General features: G+C 42.8%; 1 protein-coding gene across 10 annotated transcripts in view; it reads right to left on the reverse strand.

Moving 5' to 3' along the window:
* Positions 1–1343: 1343 nt before the first annotated feature.
* Positions 1344–21995, reverse strand: part of Dock10 (dedicator of cytokinesis 10) — a 192531-nt gene continuing 171879 nt past the window's right edge. For 5 of the 10 annotated variants that reach the window (XM_010611775.2, XM_010611779.2, XM_010611782.2 and 2 more), the window contains 11 exons: positions 21293–21399; positions 18804–18926; positions 18548–18661; positions 16761–16766; positions 11044–11190; positions 8612–8822; positions 7259–7449; positions 5883–5983; positions 5573–5711; positions 4148–4223; positions 1344–2072 (listed from right to left, as the gene is read on the reverse strand). In XM_010611775.2, the coding sequence (XP_010610077.1) occupies positions 2011–2072; positions 4148–4223; positions 5573–5711; positions 5883–5983; positions 7259–7449; positions 8612–8822; positions 11044–11190; positions 16761–16766; positions 18548–18661; positions 18804–18926; positions 21293–21399 (1277 nt within the window). In that variant the 3' untranslated portion in view covers positions 1344–2010. The remainder of the gene's footprint in view (positions 2073–4147; positions 4224–5572; positions 5712–5882; positions 5984–7258; positions 7450–8611; positions 8823–11043; positions 11191–16760; positions 16767–18547; positions 18662–18803; positions 18927–21292; positions 21400–21995) is intronic. The other 5 variants (XM_010611783.2, XM_010611776.2, XM_010611778.2 and 2 more) reach the window with 3 other exon arrangements.

Below are 21995 nucleotides of genomic sequence, written 5' to 3' on the forward strand. Positions count from 1 at the left end.
CTAAGGAGGCTTACAAATCCAAACAGGGAAATTAGGAGAGAAAAGTACAGTTAAACATGTCTTGAGGGATTAGAGTTCTCACCCAAAATATCCTTTATCACTTTCCGATACACAATATTTCAATATATATTCCAACCTCTCAACCTCATATGCTGACACTGGCCAAAGGACCTGCACAGCAGAAAGCTGAGCTCAGCTCAAGGCCTGTTCCCTGAGCCTGGGACTTCAGAAGAGCTGCTGATGGTGAATATAACATAATACACTCTAGTGTTTCTCCTGTGTCTAGCGGTGGTCAGGTCAGCTCCCCTGCAGCTGATGTTGGCTGGGGAAACAGGTAGCCAGAGGGTGAAATACATCAGGGCTTACAAATCTGGATGAACACAAGTCCAAGCTTTGGCAAAGCACAGAAGGGTCAGGAAAGCTGATCACACTGTAGTGACAAGTACTCCTGGATCTTGGTGACCTTCACACAGCCACATAAGTTTTTACTCGGACTTCATGATCCACAGAGTAATCAGGAAGTGGGGGACGTGTGGGTCGTGCTCACTTCCTCAGACAGATTTAGGCCCCATCTTCATGTGCTTAGGAGAGATTTTCCACAGGAGAAGGGATCAGGCAGAACCACTTCAAAGTGGCCTGCAAAGCCTCTACCTGAAAGTGGCATGGTGGTCCGTGTCGCTGGTCTCCAGTTTGCATTTTAATGGCTCAAACAAGTCACATGTCCATGCTAACTTCAAAAGAGGAGGGACAGTCTGCATGGAAATGGAAGTTTCGTGAATAGTCCTAATAACCACCGTGAGACTGTCAGTCCTGGTATGTTGACTTCACCAACTTTAGGGAAGGCTGGCAGATTAGTAAAGAATGCTCCTCTGCTGGGTGAGGGTCCCAGAGGCATGGCTTTGGGTAGTATGTATGGCTCCTTGCCCGATCCTCTCTGGCAATGATCCCCATTTCTGCTTCACCATGAGGTTTCTGCCTTGAATCCTGCCTACCACGTACTGAATCCCCTGAAACCACGAACTAATTAAGCTTTTCCCCTATGAGTTGTGGGTGTTGGGGATCGTGTCTTGGCAACGGGAGAGCTGGCTAATATGCACGACAACCATCAAGATCCTATTTCCTTACATTTTCCCCAAATCATTTAAATGTTTCCCTAGGTTTCTCAGTAGAGGCTTAAGTCTTCTGCTCTATGTGGAAGGGGATCCTAAGTATTAAGTATAACACTGTATCCAGTAGACTGCTAATAAACTACTTCTACAGTGACTCACCATCAAAAGAAAGCCAAATGCAAAGTAACTGTGTTTATTTCTATTAACAACAACAAAATACTTCTGTAATTTCACACCCCATTGCCGTTAAGAGCACATATATTACAAATAAACTTCACAAATTTTAAAGATTAGTATTTATCAACACTTTTTTTTTACACATACAGAAATACTTTTAAAATAATGGTATCTGAAATGTTATTCATATAATCTTAGTACTGTCGTAAGTAATAACTAAAAACGTTCTTTTAAATTTGGTAAAAACCATATATTTTACAATCTTCTATTTACATCTGAAATATGCTTAAATGTTATAAAAACATTCACCTTGACCTTGAAAATATGTGTAGGAGAACCGGGTATTGAACATATTATAACTGACAGCAAGCCAGGAGTTTGCTTTTGAGCTACACATTCATTGGGATATCATGGCAAATATTCAGCTTGGCTTGCTCAATACCACTCAAAGGACAAAAAAAAAAAAAAAAAAAAAAAAAAAAAAAAAAAAAAAGAATCGTAGGAAATGTGCAAATTCAGAGGCTGGCAAAATTCTCAAGCTGGCGAGGTAAACAGAAATACTAACACCATAAAAACTTCAAATAAATTAAATCTATCTTTGTCTTCCCCGAGATTAGCTGCACGTTCACCAAGTCCTCTGAGAGGTTCTGCGAGGCGGCCCAGCTCCCCTCACCCTTCAGCGCCGGGCGAGATCGACACGGTGGGCGGGGCCGCGGCCACCAGGTTAATTCCACGCGTGCAGGTTCGCTCCACTCCGCGCCTTGCTGGGTCGTCCCTGGCTGTAATCTTAAAACAGGACAAAGCACAGCGCAACAAAGTGGTCAGAGGCTGACATCCGTTTTCCCAAACACAAAGTTAAAACCCAGAACAGTGGCTTTTATTCTCCAGGGGTATCGGCACATTCTGAAAGCACACTCGCTTAGTTCTGTATTGTTTTTCTCCCACGCCCACGTGCTAGTTCGTCACTCTGACAATATTTCAAGTAGCTTCGCTACTCCCTCTGACCAACAGATATACATGCATAAATGTTTGAACTGAACTTACAAATACAGGTGAGCAATTCCAGGATTTTATTCTATTCTATTCAAGTTTCTGTTTCATATTGTCCAAAAAAAAGTGAAACACTGTACACCTCATTTAAATATTAGCATTCATGGAAATATAAAAAACAATCTCGACTTTATTTTACCTGAAAATTATGTTGCCAGGCCTTAATGATGCTTTCTTATCAGATATATTCAGAGAAGGATATAAAAACAGTAACAGTAGCTCTCACAGAGAGCCCAGGAAATATATCTGGACCCAGGGATTAAATATTTTAGATCTGTAGGTATGAAGATCGTCCCACTAACTTCACACATTACCACACTGTGCCATGACCTTTCCTACTCTTCGTAGAAAGAAGTGCTGCTTCTGTTCCCACAGTGCACTGGGTATGAACCTTCTATCCTACGAGAAGTTCTCTTTATGATCAGTGTCACAGGCTCTGCGTAATTAATTTGGCTGATAATGTGTTCTAAGAACATCCAACAACCTAAAGCAATATGCCTTTGCATCTTGTGTCCTTGACACTCTCAGAACGGGGCTGCTTCTCTGTGTCTTACGTTCAGTACTTCTTACTTCAGCTGAATTCACTCTACTGTCATTCTCCTTGAATTTTGAAGTATACATCAAATAGACAGCTTATATTTATGCTTCATCGGCATCCTTATATCCATTACTTTGGCCAAAGAAAATTTCTCTGACTTTGGCTATTTATAAAATAGAGGGCTGCTTATAAAGTAACTATTGCTTGTCAGTCCTGATTCAACATCTTCAGATTTTAATGCACTATTATTCACTATATCCTGTTGCATCTTTTATTTTAAGAGTAGGAAAGGTTTATTGGGGAACAGAAACAGCTTCTGAGAGACATGAGGGGTCCTGAGTGAATGTCTATCCAGGCCTTTTGTCAGGGAAAATTTACACAGCAAAGTCACCATGTGGGCACAATGTGGGTCAAACTGTAATCAGCCAATAAGATTACAAATATAGCTGCTTAGCTAATATTGATCCAATAGGGAAGGAATCTGTTTTTCTTATACTGTGGGTTCTTTTGTTAGCTACATGGTTTCAAAAACTCTTCTAGTTAAGGCTTTTCTGGTACTCTTAGGGTGAATCACATAGCGACTTCTAATTTTCTGTTTCCACTTTTTATTTTTGTTTGTTTGTTGATAGTCCCTAATTGTTTCTAATTTTCAAAGTTCCATGGTAGACCTTCCCCTTGTGCAGACTTCATGTGCACCTGTTTCCAGAACATGTGCGTGAGTACATGAAGCCCTTACATGTGCTGTGTGAGAAATCCCCTTGGTGGTTCAGGACCAGGAGAAAATTCATCTTTTCTGTTGCCAGATCTAGTTCTTTTACTGAGTACCTGTGTAATCCATCAGTTTTTTTTTTTCCCCTGTGTCACTTTCCAGGGTACATACAGCCAAATTTTGCTGCTTTTAGAAAAGGTTTCCTGAAAGAGAAATTATTTTTCTCTCTTCTTAATCACCTGTTCTTTGTATTTTTGTTTTGGTGCTCTGGGGTATAATGCATCTTTGTTTTGGAAACAAATGAGCTCAAGTACATCAGCTGTGTCCTGGAAGATGACAGAGTATGGCTTTTTCTTCTAAGAGTTAAAGGTAACTTTGTCTTTGATTGCCAGTCCCCCTCCCCGCCATTGACCTATGTATCTTAAAATGGAAATGGAGTTGTAGTTAAATAAAAACTGACCACACTAGTGATTATGAAATGACCAGGGAACACGGTCAGCTAGGTAGGGGTAGGGGACTGGAAGGCCACAAAGGATGGAGTGACAGAAGGAAAGCGAAACATACCACTTTTGCTCACAGTACTGAGGGAGATACTAGACACAGAGGAACAGAAGCTGTATAAACACGGACCTCGACAGAGCTGCCAGGAAAAAAGAGAAAAGCATTTTTTGGGGGGGCCAGAAATAACAAGGTCAGACATGATTTGCTATTGCAGACAAGCCTTCCTTTGCCATCTTTTCCATCCAGTTTGTTCTTCATGCTTCCTCCCAGATTTATGTCTTTTCCTCATGCTCTCAGGGCGTCACCAAGAATATTTAATTCTCATCCCTCCAAAAGCCCAAGCCAACATTATCTCCACTAGGACTGCTACTCAGGGAGAGTGATTTTTTCTCTGACCTAGGTCAACCCACCACGTTCTTTCTCTAGCTACGATGGAGAGTGGATTGGAGGAGATGGAAAAGAAAAAAAAAAGTTGCACATATGGAGCATGAAATTTGAACAAAACTTTTCTTGCTTTGAGAACAGTGTTAATGCTCGATCATCTAAGGAAAAGAAGGGTAGCTCTATTAAATGAGTGGCTACTATATACAAGGCATGACTAGGACACTAGTTCACGTGATGTCTCTCCGTTATTCCATAAAGAACACATCTAACTGCTGCAGGGGTCCATGGATACAGGATGTCAGGTGGAGTTTGAGGGCCGATGGGTGCTGGGACGCAGGCCAAGGGAGCAGCACTTGACGAGACAACCTGCTTTTCAACATAACCCTCACCCCCAAATGCAGTGACTCCCGAAGCCATACTTCGTGCACAGCTTATGGAACACGTTGAGTACCCACTGGATATCATGGATGACCTGCATGTGGAGGTGGTGGCGGGGCTGAGTTTTACCCCACTTGCTCCCATGTGCAGGGTTGGGGACTAAAGGCCTTGAGCAGGCCCGAGGCACTTCTCGAGCGTGGTGCAGCCGATGTGTGGAACTGCACATCACAACCTCAGCCATCCCAGAGGGTCCTCAAATCTATTAATGGGTTCCACGCAGGGCTCCCCAGTATTTGACCAGACCCACATATTCTAGAAAATCCACAGTTCACATGCCTTGGATAGCATCTGGAAGAGTGCAGAAAGTCTCTTGGTTCTCATAGTCTTTCTTTTTTTTTGGTACTTGAGATTGAACCCAGGATCTTTGCAAAGAGCTACACGCCCAGCTCTTTTTTTAAATTTTGAGAACAGTGTCCCACTTAGTGCTAAGATGCCCAGGCTGAGTTTGAACTTGTTCTCCCAGAATGCTGTGATTACAGGCAAAGGCCACCTTGCCTGGCTTCACATTTGTTTCTTACGGATCTCCCCTTAGCTAATCTCTGCTATGAGACAAGGCTGCTGTGCCCTGCGGAGAGAGCAACCTGAGCAGAGCAGAAGCAAAGAGTTCCTGGCCGGGACTTTCCATCTGTGGACCGAGAGCAGCGCGAGTCGCCAGGGAAAGCTCACCTGCTCTTTCATGACTGTGGAGAGCTCGCTGAGCATGTCCTTGTAGTGGGACCGCAGTTCCTCCTGGTACTCCAGCTGGTCCTCCTTGATAAGCCGCTCGTTCACATCCAGGGCCTGCCCGCAGGCATCCGCAAATTGCCTTTAGCAACATGGTGTGACGAATTAAACACCAGCAGCACCCCTCAGGGCTGAGTTCCCAGGCTGCTATTAGACCTCCTGACCTCAGGAGGGCACTAGTTGGGCTGCTCTCCTGGGGCACTCGCACCTCCCCGGTTGAAGGTGGGAGAACGTTTTAACAAGCGAATCTTACCTGAAGATTTCCTTCAAAAGCTTCACCTGGTTGTCAGGGTACTTCTTGGCATTCGTTTCTTCAAGGAAAGCCCTTGCGTAGGCCATTGGCCCGGCATTCACCTGTTGGGGAGCAGAGAATTGGCAGACCGCTCTCCTTCTACACTGAGTTTTTTCCACAGTTAAAAGGAGGCAGCTGGGGGTGGCCCCTGGTCTCTCACCCTGCCGCCTGGTCTTTATCTGTCTCCTCTGACTGGCCGCTAGGTCACTGCGCCGTGTGCTTGAGTGCCATCCTCCCTTCTTCATACGGGGCCCTGCTGAACTCATCGCCCACCCTGTCTGCACGCTCCTTGAGCTGCTCATCTAGCAGCTCTGAAAACCAGACCTCCACTTACTAAATGTGTCCGTACTATTTAAATGTGATGTTTTCCACATCAGATGTCTGCTGTCTGCAGAAGGACGGTGACTTCGTTACTCGCTGGTCTTGTTTCTTCTCCTGTAGTCAGCCAGGGTGTGGGGACCAGGACAACGGGCTCAAGATCAGAAACAGTGTCCAGGTTTTAATCCAGCTTGTTGGGGCAAGATTACTGGCCTCCCTTTATTTAATTTTTTAATTTAAAATTCTAATACTTTGTTGATTGTGGATTTTTAGCATTAATTTTGTTTTTTTAAAAAAGCACATTGACATATTATTTTCACTTGATTAAATTTTGGGCCACAGCGAGTTCCTCCTTGTTCTCTCCCCAGGCCAGGCCAGGTTAGAGGACCGAGCTCCGTGCTCCTCCCTGCCATCTGCTGACCACACTGCCTCCCTCAGGGCCACCTCAGCTCCCTACTCTGGTTACACTGATTTTCCTGTCCCAGCCACTTCGGGCCCCAGCATCAACCTGTGCTGGTTGCTTCAATGCTGCTCACACTTTTGCAAACAGTTTATTTATTCTGTCTCCCACGCCCTCTGTGAGTGCACCATCTGCTTCCTGTCACACCCCGACAGCCAGGTAAACCCTAATGCACACATCGCTAGTAAGCATTCTTTTCTGGCTTTGTTTTGGAACAATGTTATAACCTGAGTACTGACACACAAGCATGGGCGCCGTGTTTATCCACTCATTAATTCATTTATGAGGATGCAGATATAGAACACACTTTATCCAGAGAAGACAGACGGGAGAGTTGGGCTTGGAGTTTCAGCTGCACTTAAAGACACATCTACAGGCACCAAAAAATACCAAACAAGACTGCATCTTAAAAAGACTCAGATAAAGGTGTTAGATGGTATCCCATATATGGCAAAGACGTTTGTTAGATTTTTAATTAACAAAACCAATTCTGGGGCCTCACGCCAGATGTCCCTGGTGCCGTGCCTCTCTGCTGTGGCCGTGGGCCGTGCTCACTGACCTTCACGCTGACACTGCCCTGGAGCTTGAGCTGCAGTCGGATCATGTCCACCTCGTCCATTGTGCAGATCTGGTTAAGCTCGGAGACCTTCCGGGACATCTCATCAATTGCCACTTCAATGGGGTTCAGCTCTGTGCTCGACTGGCTGATGACCTGGATCCTCTTCTTCACATAGGGGAACAGGTGACTCGCTGCACAGAAGCCACACCCAAGGATTTCAAGGGTCATTGAGGGAGGAGTCACGGACCCCCCTGAAGGTCAAGAAGATCACGTACTGTTTCATGACACACGAGACCTTCCATCTGCATGCTTTGTGTGTGTGTGTGTGAGAAGTTTTTTGTTTCCCTCCGAGGTACCACCTTTCCTCCTATCTCTCAGCTTTTGCCTCCATACATTCACCTGGTAAACTTCTGCCCTTCTCTAGCTAATGGGCATTTATTCTTGGGGCTAGATCAAGACCTTTAGGATAGCTAACCAATGAAAAGATTAGAGATCTCACTACAATTTGTAGTTCAAATGCAAGTGATCCAATAACGAAGGCTCAAATACCTTCTGAGTAGGATGGAACAACTTTGTTCTAGATTGTTTTTATTACAGATGTTCTGGGTCAGTTTCCCAGACATGAATGCTTCTCCTGGCTTGGGCAATCCAGGGCGGCCTCTGCCCAGCCAACTTAGGTGTCTTTTCCTTTAGGGCCACCCTGGCTCCAGGCTGCAGTGAGCTTCTGGAGTTGCTGCTGTGTGTGGCCATTTCCTCTCCCATGCTGTGCTCACCTACATTTCTTGCTTTACTTGGCTCATTCTCCTACAAGACTGTGAGCACCTTGAGGGCAAGAATCATGCTTTATTAATTTGAACAACGCCTGGTGCCTAGGCACCTAGTCAGAACTGGTCAGGTATCTGCTGAATGAAAGGAAACATGCTGAGTGCACAGAATAAATCTAGGCAGCACCGACCGGGAGGGGATGGGGATCCACGCCTGGGTTCATTGGAGAGGGGAAGAAGCTGAATCTTAGCGTGGCCGGAATCTTACCCCCAAACCACGGTGATGAGAGCTGCTAGTGGATGCAGCTGGGAGCAGAGAGAAGACAGAGGAGAAGAGGAGAAGAGAGGTCAGAGCCTGTGCCCTTCCCAAGTCAGGGACGCCACGACCTTGTGCCTGTATAGTCTAAAGGGAAGCAGTGCAAGGTAACTCTCAGAAATCTCTCTTTCGGTGGCCTCTCAAGGGCCTTGCTCCCAGCAGAGGACAAAGTCGAGGAGCCTGCTGATCCTGGCAACATACTTTGGAACTTATCTGTGGGGTGCAAACAGCTCCTGACCTCCACTATGGACTGAGGAAGCCCCCTGCACCTACTTGTCAGAACCGTCCTTCGCTTGCACTGCTCTGCCACCCCGCCGTGCTTCTTGCCCGACAGCGTGAAGGGCGTCTCGAAGACGAAGCGGTTGATGTTGTGGTGCATCTCAAAATCTGTCTTCCGGTCCTCTACTTCCTTTTCTTCAAAGAACGGTGTGACATAGGTCACCTGGATGTAGGCGTATTTGGGGTCCAAATCCTTGGGGTTTACCTGTGGAAACACATTACGGGGAAAGAAGGGGCGGTGACCATTGGTGCTTCTTCTCTGAGCTAGGCACATGCTTACCACTGAGCCATGTTCCTCAGCCTTTACATTAAAAATTTTTTTGGGGGGCACAAGGTCTCATTAAGCTGTTCCAGCTGGCATCAAAGTTGTAATCTTCCTGCCTCAGCCCAGGACTACCTGGAGGGGGCTACTATGCTGCAAGGCACTTTTGAAAAACAAACAAACAAAAAAAGATGGGGAGTTCTGTTTTCCACCAGGAGGAGGCTGCTCCTCTCCTGAGAGGAAAATGGGCAGTCACAGCATCTCAGAGCCGGTGGCCACAGACAGTGATGGTCAACAGCGGCAGCCCGGCTGTGGTGGAGGCCGGATTGGAGCCCGTCCTGAGGTTATTTGGAACCTAAGCACCTGGCTATCATATTACTTTTTCAAAATTTCTATTCTGTAATGCACGTCCAAGTGCCTCTGTGTGGAATGAGAGTCTTTGGACAGTGGAAATACATCTCTATCCCTCCGTGACTTAGCCTCGTACAAAAGCCGCTGGCTTTTGGCTTGTGATGTGGAGGGAGGATCCTTGTCTTCTTAGCAGATTTGATGCTTCATTGGTTACATGAGGGCAACTTTTTGTATTTTCCATGTTTCAGATTCCTTCTCTTCTACACAACAAATTCTTAACTCAGCCTTGATGCATAAGCTTGATAAATGGCAAGGAAAGACAGGGTGAAGGTCCCAAGAAAATCCAGGGAAACTGTATTTGCTCTCTTTTGAGGTTGGAAGGGATGCTTTTCGGGCTCTTTTCTAAGGACATCTTGAAGAGTTTTAAAACTTCTACTTTTCTCCATCTTTCTACCTCCCCACCCCCATCAACTGCAGAGATTTGAGAAACCTCATAAAACAAGTCATGATTACACTGTAATACTGGTGCAGCTGTAACTATTTATTTTAGAGATTAAAAACTGGAGAGGGGCCAGCTAATTTCCCTATAATCACCAGCTGATGTGTGGTGAACACCCAGGATGTTCTACCTTCTTGCCCCACCAAAAATTCTTTGTATGCTTCCCACGCAGAAGTGTCACTGCTACAATAGTTCTGTCTGCCTACACAGGGAAGTGATTGTAACTTCCAAGGTAAGGAGAATGTAAAACCTATTTGCAACAGCTTCTGCCAGTGAACTTGTCCCTAGACCTCTCCAAATAGGAGCTTTATAAAAGAGGATGGGGGAGAAAGGCCTCTTTTGTGGCCCATTGTGCATAAACTAGCTCTGCCAGCTCCATGTTCTGCCACTCTTCTTGGTCCAACCTGCCTTTCAAAGATCTGCTGTTCTTTAAACACACATCCCCTCCCTTCCCCTCCTTTTCCACCCTCCCTCCCTCCTCCTGTCCTTGTGTGTTCCAGGATTCTAAGAATCCACAGGGCTCCCTGTAAACACCTTGCACACTACAATTCACACTCAGAGATACTTGCCGTGGGTAGCACTGCTCAAAGGAAAATGAGTCCCCTGGCCAGCGTTTTCCTTGTACTGATGGCCTGTGTCTCTCTGGTAGGTAGCACTGTGCTGTATTCTATCAACTGTTCCCACAAGTTCTCCTTCTCTTAGTCCCATGGGAACTGGGAGGTGTGGATGGAAGAGACTCTGCCCCTAGTCCTGGGTGTGGGACGCACTAGGTTCTTACTGAACGAAGGAGAGTATATGAGGAGGTTCTGAGTAACCTCATGAGAGTTAAGCTTTTGCTCTGTGAAGACTACAGGAGGTCCCTTGAATCTTCTCAGGTCGATACAAGGCATGGCAAGGCTTGGACTATCATGGAGAACAGCTCTCCCAATTGCTCTGGCCCAACATATCCCGAGCCGAATGAAGTAATTTCAAGGTGCTGTTTCCTTCACTTCCATGTTGCCCCTCTACCACTTGAGTATTTTAACTGCTATTCAAATGCAAATAATCTACGGGAGAAGTAGAGGATTTAGTAAGCTATTTCTAAGATCAGCTACAAGTTACTCAGACAAAAATTTTGTTTCTGACCAAAAAACAAACAATAGCAAAAAACCAAAAAACTAGAATCACCAACCAATCAAGCCAGAAAAACATCCTGCATAATTTTGGTAGTTTACCGTCTATGATCAGGCAGAGATTAAAACAGTAAATATAATTTAAAGATAAAACACTCAGCCCTCAGGCTTAGCACTTGGGCGAATCCTGATTTTTCTGTACCTTGTTGGAGTCCTGGATGATCTTCACATTGTCTGCTCCGAACTTATCTGCATAGAGTTTGAGTAACCTCTGGGAAATCTCAGAGAGACCTGTCAATTTAGGCTCTTTATAAATGTACTCTTTACCTTCTTCTTCTTCAAAAAATCCCTGTGTGAGACACATAATGAACCACAGGTTTTGTCAGAGAACTCCATTTACAAATCACTAGCAAAAGAAAAAGCCATTGATTAAAAAAAAAATACGTTCAATCTGGGTTGTCATCCAAGCTGATTAGGGCCTAATAACATTCAAACTCAAAAAGACCTGGCGAGGAAATTAAAACAGGTCATTCTATAAACAGACAGTATTGTACCTATTCCCTAGCCAAGTCAAAGAATTTCACTGAATATCTTACACATATTCTCTTTGTAGAAATCAATGAAAACAGTTGGCATATATTTTGGGCCAGGAGTGCCCTCTGGTGGCAGTCTGGGGTAGAACACAAAGTGGTGCACGTGTGGTGCAATCATTATCATTTTTAATGTCTTCTGAAAGTCTTTGAAACCACTGCAGGTAACACGATGTGGGATGTGAAGGTGTCTAAGTGGGTGGGTTGGCATGCACCATACATCATCTTAGATGAAAAACCATAACACCTTTTTATGGTCATCCTAACACAAATGATAGTGACTTGTTCTCAACTTGCACTACCTAAAAATAACATTGTAGTGATATGATGTCAGGAGACGGGATGCAAGGCAACTTAACTATATGTAACATAAATACTCAATTTGCTTCACTCATGGGTCTTTTCGGCTCTTGGAAAGCTGGGCTTTTTAGGATTAAAAACAACTCTGCCAACAGAAAGTAGGATTTAGCCTTTATCAATTTGTCTGGTTTGAAGCTGGGAGAGAGGAAATTTTATTATCTAAAGGCAAGTAAACAAGAAAATCTTTATAATTCACCCTCTTTGAAGAGACAGAAGTATTTTTACTGTGGAATATATGTGGCCTCAGAATACCAGATGAAGGTGAAAGTGAAGAATCCATGTTATTATTTATTTTTTTCCTGCAGAGCTAACCTGCAAAGAAATGGCTTTTGAGGGTAGGGGAGAATCCTGGGGTTCAAAAACGGGCTTAGCTATATTAAAAATAATTTTTGACTAAAATTATTCATTATATGGAAAGTAACACGGACCCAACGTTCTAATGCTACTTTCTTCTTGTGGTGGATGTGAGGCAATCTTGTAATTGAATACTAATTATTAAACTCATGTCTGTATGGTGCTGTTCACTCCTGCAGCACTTCCACTCATGTAAATGTCAGTGTCATGGAGGGGACACTTTGCCTCATAAGGGAGTTGTGGCTGCCATTACAGGAAGCGAGGCAAGAGGTCCCTTTCCCAGCACTATTTCTTTTCTTTTCGTACTGAGAATCGAACTCAGGACCTTACGATTTGTGAGGCAGTCCACTGAGCTAAAGCCCTGGCCCCAGCACCGTTTCAGTCAAGCAGGGAACTGCCTAGACACGTAATTTTGTGTCTGTTTCTCTCTTCCTAATCACTTTTGGGCCTGTAGAAAACGTGCCTTCTTCAGCAGCATGCACTCAGTGTCACTACACTGTCTGGCCTTCAGGAAGTAGAGTTCACCATGTTCATATCTGTGCACTTTTCAACAACTCATATTTCTTGAATGAATGCACAGATGAAAGAAATTGCTCTTAAAGGACCTCCACTTCAGAAAGGTACATTTGCTCCAGAATAAACATGTTTTAATGGAATAATTACTGTGAGAAATACTCAAGACCTTGAACAGCTGACTGTGAGTGCGCCGGTCCTAAACTGCTAGGTGACAACGGATGTGGGAAGCCTGCAAAGCCTTTCATCCAGGTCTTGCGGGGCGGTGAACACTGACCCCATTCCCACGCGACTTCCTGCCTCCTGTATGTTTTCTGTTCCCGCCTTTGTCGAGTTCTGTCTGATTCGAGCTCAGAAGTTAGTGGCTAAAACTTTCAGACTGACACTTCAGAGAAATAAGACCTCTGAGGCCGTCAGCCAGCGTCTCCCCAGGGCCACAGCCAAAGTCACATTGACGACTTCAATTTCAATGACAAAAAAAAAATGCTGCCAAATTTCACGAAAATAATTATTTTTAGCCATGTGATGAAAACCTGTGGGAAGAAATATTTTCACTGTGATGTCTTCCCTTGACAACTTTCTGAATTTGTAGAAAGTAAGTGGCAGGAAGCAGGTGTCTATGGCCAGGGGATGAGCTCTGTGGCTTCGGTCATGACCTGGGACTTTTTTCACCCCTATTGTCCACAGGATGGAGGATATAGACTCAATAACCTGTTGGGAGCCCTCAGGGCCATGCCTGGTATGTGACAGGCCTTTGGTGAGAGTTATCTGTAATGACAATGATGAAGACAGAAATTCCGTCCCCATAAAGCAGCCCAAGTAAGCACAGCTCTTTTTTTTGTGGGGGGTACCGGGGATCAAACTTGGATCCTTGTGCTTGCGAGGCAGGTGACAGAACCACTGAGCTACATCCCTGGCCCAGCACAGCTTTGAAGCCTCAAAAATACAAACCTTCAGCTTCACTTATAGCAGAACAACCATTTCCTTATTACAACAAGTCTATTGATTTTCCATATTTTGGTAAGGGATGGATCATGAAGACTCAGAGTGTGAGGACTGTACCTGACTGAGACTGTTTTATAAAACAAGCCAGGAGGAGCAGGAATAGAAAAATAAAGCATGAACCTGCTGTCTGCCAGGGTTTGTATAAACTCTGAAACCATAGAAGGGCAGTTGGGGAAGTGTTTGGGGTCCACGCTTACCTTCTACCCAGGGAAACCATCGAGGAAGAGCCCCTGAATTACAGAGCACTATCTTAGGAGGGCTGCAGCTTCAGCTGGCTATGGAATACAGGATTTACGAATGCAGGTGATAGGAGCCCAGCAGCAGTTTCCCATTTGTTTTAGTCCCACTGCATTTTAAGGCAACTGGAAATATGGCCTCTGGATTTCCACTGCTAGTTTAATTTTTTAAAATGTTATTTCACAGTGGAGCAAATGCCTTAGCGTCTTATGTTAGGAGACAACACATTCTTAAGCAAGGCCTTTAAGTCAGTAGAGCTAACATGCACAGGTTATGAGACCTCAAGGTAACGAAGGAGGATAAGCTGACACCTAAGATCACTGACTCTTAGAAAGTATGCCTTCTTTGGCAGGTACTTCACCATCTTGTAGTGGCCCCTTTCATCACTGGGACGTCAACTGTAAGTGCCCCTGTGATGATAGTCAATTGATCCAGAGTTGAAAAAAATACAAAAGAAAACATCGCAAGAGGAAGCTATGTGCAAAACATAGGTCAAAAAATGTTAATAATAGGCTAAATGCTTTGAGAAGAGATGCTACGAGAATGCAGAGAAATAGTTCCATGTACACATGAACTCAGCTATGATATCTGATTATAAATATAGTCTGGATCAGTGACTTTCATATATGTGAGGAGATGGAAAGGGGCTATCACATCCCAAAGTGGAGAGGGTGGTTTTTCAAACTACACATGCACCTTTCCCCTCCTCCCAGGTTCGTTATGAAACGTTGAAGATGCCTTCAAGCAGGTGAGATTAAGAATCACGGAATCTGTACCCTTTGGTGCATTGGATAAAACTCCTCCAGCTCTTCCAGCTAATGAATTCCAGGGGCATCTGACATCTCAGTTATGCAGTAGGCATTCACTTGTTGTCATGCAAAATACCCAGGCCCAAGAATTTCACTGATTACAGGCAATGTTTGATCACCATTTTTGTGTCTTTACTATCCAAATGAGTTTTGTCAGGGAATTCAGTGGAATGCTTTATACAAGCTGTTATGTGTAAAATTTTCATGGCTGGAGATGCCAGGTGCTGAGTTAGAAATTGCTATGCAAGATTCATTTTTTTTCAAGACTCATTTTTTAAAAAAATCCCTGCAGTGGAATAATAATTTTCAACCTGTTTTCTAGTGTCTGGCTCAGTGCAGAGACAATTAATATTAAGTACCATAGCCAATATGATAAAGGGAGAGCACTAGTTCATATGGGATGGGAAAATACGGACTCACAGGCACCCCGTAGAGATGTTGAGCCTGCTGCATGTTATGTTACCACAATCTTTTTAACATGATTGCAAGACACACCAATGCGGATGCTAAAAGGTGAGTTGTATAGGGGCAGTCATCATCATCATGGATAAGAATTCATTTCTGTTCATGGGGATTATGCTAATCAGGTAGCCAAGATTTCATTTTAAGACCTTTGGAAACCTTCATTGGGCACACATTTAGGAGGATGCTCCAATCTAGTTTGTGTTTCTTTGTCACGAAGTGTCTGCTTCTCTTGCATGCCACTGTTCACACTGGCTGTGTGATGTCTCGAGCAGGCACTGTACTATTTGCACAAGGATGACCAAGGCTCTCATTTGCTGTTTCTCAGGTTCACCTCCACAGGCAAATGTTCAAAGGTGGCTGAGGTTGGAGGTGACAGGAGACCACCCCTAGCTATGTCCTTGAGTCTGCACACATAGCAAAACATTGCCTTTAGACTGACTGAATTTTTTTTTTTTTTGGTGAGAGTGCTGGCAGTATTAAAAAATGTCAGGTACATGGTCAGCATGCTTTACTAAAGAGTGAAGAAAGAACAGAGTTAGGTCATTCGGAAGGAGCTCTCCTCAGTCTTTCCCCATGGCCCCTTCAGTCTCTTTAGTACAGGGGTTTTCAAGTATTCTTTTAGTAGGTGAGTTAAGGAGTCATGATCCAAAATTCATAAATGAAGGTAGAAAATACTTACATGGTATGGAGATAGGAAGGGATTTATGGAATTACAAAAAAGTATATATCGATGAGGAAAGTTGACCTGAATGGGAACCGATAATGTGTGGATACTGAAAGAATATTTCTTCCTAGTTTAACCAAACCACTAGTCAACTTCCTAGTCAAACCACTTAAAGTTGCCGTTTTGCAGATAAAGGAAATGACAGCTGATTTCATGTGGCTCAACATAATACAAAGGAAGATTATTTTTGCCTTGGTTTACTTTCCTGATTTTCTACTCCACTTTCTGCTTCTTTGGAGACTTTACCTGTTGGGTAAAGGCTTACTTCCCTGCTCACGCTTTGTGCTGGGAATCAGTGCCATCACTTCTGAGTATGCTCAGAGCTCACCACCATACAGAGTCCCATTTCTTCGAGACACTGCAGCAATGACAAGGTCCTCCCAGGGAAGGGTGGAAGAGTGATGAGGGTGACAAGGGTGACAGGTCCTTCTCGGGGGAAGGTGCCTATGCGCAATCACCAGTGAAATTACTGCCACCGTCATCATCCTAGCAAGCTGCTATGCATGGTGGCCTGAAATAAGCAGGCATCTCCAACACCAGTCTATGCTAGATCTATTTATGCGGCATTCATATCAACAGCTCTGTGTGTACGTATATGTAAGGCTTTCACACTACATCTTCTACCTTTGTGGAGAAAGCTAATATATGGGCAAAAGAAATGGTACATTTTTTGTAATTCAGACTAACTTGATAAATGCAATTTAGTTCAAGAAATGTAGGATGATTCAAAAATAGACGGAAATGGGGTGATCTTACACTTTGTACCACGTGTTGATTTGAACAAAGGTTAAGGTTCAGTAAAACCACACAGAGGGATGTGTGAGGATATTAGAGCATGCAAACAGGGAGAGAGAGAACTTACCACGGCCTGCAACAATCAAGACCAAAAGAAGAAAAGAGCAAACATCTGCATTAAAAACTACTTAGAAATCAGTGAGATTTGTTTCCACCTGCTCAATAGCCCATACCTTAGGTTTTGGTAGGAAGTCATTTGGCTTTCATGCCCGGGGTATTAATGCCACTTCATTACTCTTACGTAGGTGATCACCTCAAGAGCTGTAATTGTATCTTGACTAGCCAAACTCATATCTCCTGTGGCCCTTCTTCACTGCTCAGGTAGTCTGGGGTCATCTCCCTTGAAACTGTCTTTCCCTTTCCTTTGCTCGATCCCATACCCGCTTCTACCTAGAGTTTTCTGCCTTTTTTCTTGCTAATGTTTCAATGAGGGTGCGTATTTTCTCTGTGGCTTCCCAGTACCATCTCTTCCTTTTCCCCCTCTCTGTAAGAGTCTCACAATCTCTCTTCCCAGACAGACATGTGTACTACAGACAGTTCACATTCTTTTCCCTCAGATTGTCTACGTGTAGCTTTTCCCTGTAGGCTGTGTTTTCCTCACACCAGCAGGTCCCCCTGTTCCCACAATCCTAATGCTGTGCAAAGTGAGAAAAACCTAGTTTGGATGAAGTCGATGATGGTGAGTGGTCACTCACTGACACTCTCCGGATAGAGAGAATCTATCTTTATGGATTCAGAAGTTAGTTTTTCAGCTGTCTCTGGTGATCAGAGGAAAATAAGCTTTCCAGAAGAGTTCAGTAGGAAATGGTCTTGAATGGCACTGCTGGATTTGACTACAGTTTAAGACTTAAAAGGTTCTGAGGAGAAAAAGAAGCTGTGTGGAGGAGTGCTTTACACGAGGGGGGGAGAAAACAAAGAGGTCTCGGGCTCATTGCAGTGCACTGCAACTGTGAAAATAAGAGGATGGCATGTTTATCCGCAAGCGTGATATCCATCCTGCAATACACGAGTCTTCAGGAATAGAAACAGGATGGTGCCTGGGTTTATCCTATGCAAAACACTGCATGAAGCACTACCCAGAATTAATGTATCATACATTCACTGTCAGGCCAGTGCAACGGCTAGCTAATATTTTCAGTCTTGTCCATTGCTTATGCAGTAAGCTGAGAAAGATAACTTTGAAATTACACTGAACTGCAACCCAGGAAACAAAAGAGGTATGCGATGTTCTGTTTAGAAACAGTAGTGATTTGAAGATAGGAGAAAAGACACTGCGTGACTATTGAATCAGGGCTTTGCTATAGTAGAGCCCCCTGGGATTCTTTTCTTTCTTAGAATATTATGAATGGTGTTTCTTGAATACGGTCAATTTCACTTCACTTTACCGATGACATAAACTGATAGTTGACGATTTTGGGGTGAGTTAGAGGAGGAGGAGGAAGGGAGGAGAGAGGGATGCAGAAGGGGATTTAAAAATAATGGAAGCAAGTTGTATTATGTACACGTGCCCAGTCCTCAGTACGACTGTAAAGTACATGTACTGCAAACATGAACTAATAAAAAATGTGTTGGGGTGAACCAGGAAGAAGAAAATGCTAAAAAGTAAGTGCTACATATCTCCAATCAGTTAGACATCACTGTTTTTGGCTTGACCCGTACTGTTTTATGGATTTCTCTGCCCACTTGTTTTCCAGTTTACACCTTCCTATGGACAAATACATAGACACCTCCCCCCTGCACCTGCACCCGACAAGGCACTGGCACAGATAGCCAGTGTCTTTCTTAAAAAGCATGAAACACAACATCTTACTGCTCAACAGGATTTGTAGGCCATGTTACGGCTTGTGAACTCACCTGTCCATAAAATGCCACACGGTAGTAGCGGCCAAATAGCCGCTTCTCCGAATTCACCACCTCTGCCACTTTTAGGTATGACCGGTGAATGTCATAGTAGAGGTCTGACAATTTCTGAAACCGTAAGTCCAAAAAAAAAAAAAAATCAGTAGATGATGCCAACATAGAAAGGAGTTTCTATTTTTGAGAACTGCAAGTAATTTCCCAAGGCAAAGGAGGCAACTTTAACCAGCTTTGTGGGGTTTTCAATACGTACTTTGAAGTCTCGTTGCTTCTCAAATACCGCAATGATGGGCTTGTTGACATCAGCAATGAGTTCGTATCGCTCAGATTTCCAAAGGAACTCCACACACATGTACAGCTGCTCCACGAGAATATTCTGCAATATCCCAAAGGAAAACTTGACTTGACTAAAGCTGTTGGGCTCATCTCCAAATCTTAGTTTCAAAATTGCCTAGTGGGGTTCATGGGTTCACTACTTTTGTCGTCTACAATTAAAACCTAGCTAAGGCCCCTGGTGTTACCTTGGTTTCTCCCCTTCCCCTCACTGTTACCACCTAACTAGGGCACCAGCCCTGCTAATTTAAATCTACCAAGCACCATCAGTTTCTTATTGTTCTTTTTTTATTTTAAAGCAAAATTTTATTTTCTGTTATTATAGAATATAAGTCAAATTGATATTAAAAATAAAACAATGTATTTTAAAAATTTGAATATAATGCATTCTATTTCACTATAGTAAATACTTACTGTTATCTTTTCATAGCCGTTGTTACTGACTTCAAACCCCTGTTACTTCACTCCTAGACCCCTGCAGTCATGTCCTAGTAAGTTTGTACTCTCTCTTCAATGGCTACTCTCCAGAATCTTTCTTTCTAAAAAACATAAATCGGATCTCCTCTGCCACCAAACTTTGTGGAAACTCCAGTTTATGATCTAAACTCTCCAGGTTGCCATGCAAGAGGCTCCACTCTTAGGCCCTGAGCTTCCTTTTGGAGACCCTCCCATTCAGCGTTCCGTCACGGACTCGGCACGTTGGCTACAGTAAGGTGTTGCATGGCATCTGGAGCATACATCTCTCCTGGATGCTTCTGCCTGTGTTGTTGCTCCACCTGTAAGAACCCTCTTTTCTCATTTCAGGACTCACCAAATGTCAACATCCAGTGCAAATATATGGAGAGCTTTTACGTATGACATGTGACAGAAACATAATGGTGAATGTTTAAAATTAAAAAATGTATGACGACAACAAACACATTGCCAATAATCCCCATACAATACTCCCCCAGCTTTGGAGACAACTTATTCCATCCTTCTTGCCACTTTCTGAAGCAGCTCTGGAAGTGCTCTTTTGTGAGTTTCTTTCTTGTGCTGTTCCTGGCTGTCTTGATGTCCTGAATCAGTTCAAAACATTCACCTTTCATGGTCATTTTGACTTTGGGGTGAGGTCAGAAGTTGAACACAGTGCCAGATAACCGTGAAATAAGGCAGATGAGGACAAACCATTTTGTTTTTACAAGCCTGCCTTTCTATTGATGGCACTCGGCAGCAACATTCACTGCTCACATCTTCTTAAGACACACAAGAAAGAAGATTTCCGGAACTGCTTTCAGAAAGTGGCCAGAATGAAATGAAGTGGGACTAATGGCAATGTATCTTTTACTGTAGTAGTTTTTTTGAAATTTAAAATATACTGTAGCTGTTGATCAGCCTTTATATGTCCATTCATTCCCACTCCAACCACTTTCATGTAAAATATCCCTTTTTAAATTGTGACTATAGATGATATCTAAATTTATAGTTACTGGGCATCTCTTTCTAACTGACCACTTCACACAAGGAAATCTGTGTTTCTCAAGTTGCTAAATTCTTTAAGAACAGGAATTATACCTTGTTTATCTTTGTTTTACAACCCTTAATGCCTCGCAGATTGATGGTACATAATTTAATATCCAACTGAACTGGAGATTCAAAAAATGTATAGTATTGTTGGAATATTTCCAGCAATGTGTTTTAAGGAATGGTTTCATAAACATTACTTGAAATAGTTAATGTAATTATGCAATTGCATTTTCTGTATTTGCTATATACATAAGTTCACATAGAACTACATGTAAAATTTTATCATAACCTACTTTCCAAATTTTCATACTATGTCCTTTTTCCCCACCTATGTAATACTAAGATTTTTAAAAATTATCTTTTTAGTTGAGGGGAGGAATTCTATTTTCTTTGCCAAATTTGTTGCTAATTCCAAGTAGATAACGTCTTCTTTTCATTCATGAAAAACAACCACTGCTTGCATATCAGAAGAGTTTTTTTTTTTTTGCTGAAACTAGTGAGCTTTTTGCTCAACTGCATTTGTAAATATACTTGCTAATGCATTTTTAAAAAAGCTTCAAGCAGCTTATAAAATTTTTAGCATCTTTTACCCCTTTTATCAAAAGGCCAGACATTGCTTGTCCTATAGAAGAGCTGATCTTGAACACTTAAGTTCTTCTTTGAGCAGTAAAGAAAGCTTAGCTAAACGTTTTATTGAAAACTATGCTTTATCAGTGGAATCTGGTATCTATTAATCTGGGTTTAATTTTAGCCTAATTTTATTTTGTTCACTGAAATAATAACAGAGAGTGACTTTAACTGACTTCTGACTAAACCTCTTTCTCCTGAGTTAGCTCAGTGTCACAGTTCAGTGTACTTTTTTAAACAACCTATTTACTATACATTGGGTCATGGCGGTCTAACCTCATTGTACGGTGTGTCTTGCATTCCCGAATCCTCTTTCATTGCTCCTTCTTCTTTAATATTTGGCGTAATGCTCAGAAAAGCCGGCCATCCCATGGAGAACATGCCTTGGCAGGATCAAGCAAAATGAAACATCAGTGGAGTCCAGTCTTGTTTGGATTAGATATTGACTATTTTTTATAATGTCAAAATACAGAATTATAACCTCATGATCAACAAGCTGATTATATTGTCATTATTGATAAGTATTCTTCCAGTTGACCAATGTTCCCATTTTATAATTTTTGTACAATTTTCAGGTAACATATTTTCTGTAAAGAAGTAGCACGGGACTTTTGAAGGGAAAGTATTATTTGCAGTAGTCATATTTGTAATGTTTTGGTTTGATTTAGCCTCTCTGAGTCTGTTTCCCTCTTTTGTTAAGCTAGAGACATGAATATCTATCTCAAAAGATTTGAGGGATTTGAAGTATTAAAATTCGAGAAAATGCCTGGAACAGTCAGTACATTTTCTTTCTTTATATGTTTTTTTCATTTTTAATTTAAACTTGAAAAACTATTTTTATTTATTTTTATTTTTTGAAAAATTATTTTAAAGAAATTAGTATTTTTGCAATACATCCTAGTTTGCATTCATTTTGTGGGATTGGTATATGAATATATCATATCTTGATAATTTTCATTCCCCTAAAGCATTTCACTCT

This window comes from Fukomys damarensis, unplaced genomic scaffold (assembly GCF_012274545.1).
Source record: "Fukomys damarensis isolate Sample0158 unplaced genomic scaffold, DMR_v1.0_HiC HiC_scaffold_16, whole genome shotgun sequence".
NCBI lineage: Eukaryota > Metazoa > Chordata > Mammalia > Rodentia > Bathyergidae > Fukomys > Fukomys damarensis.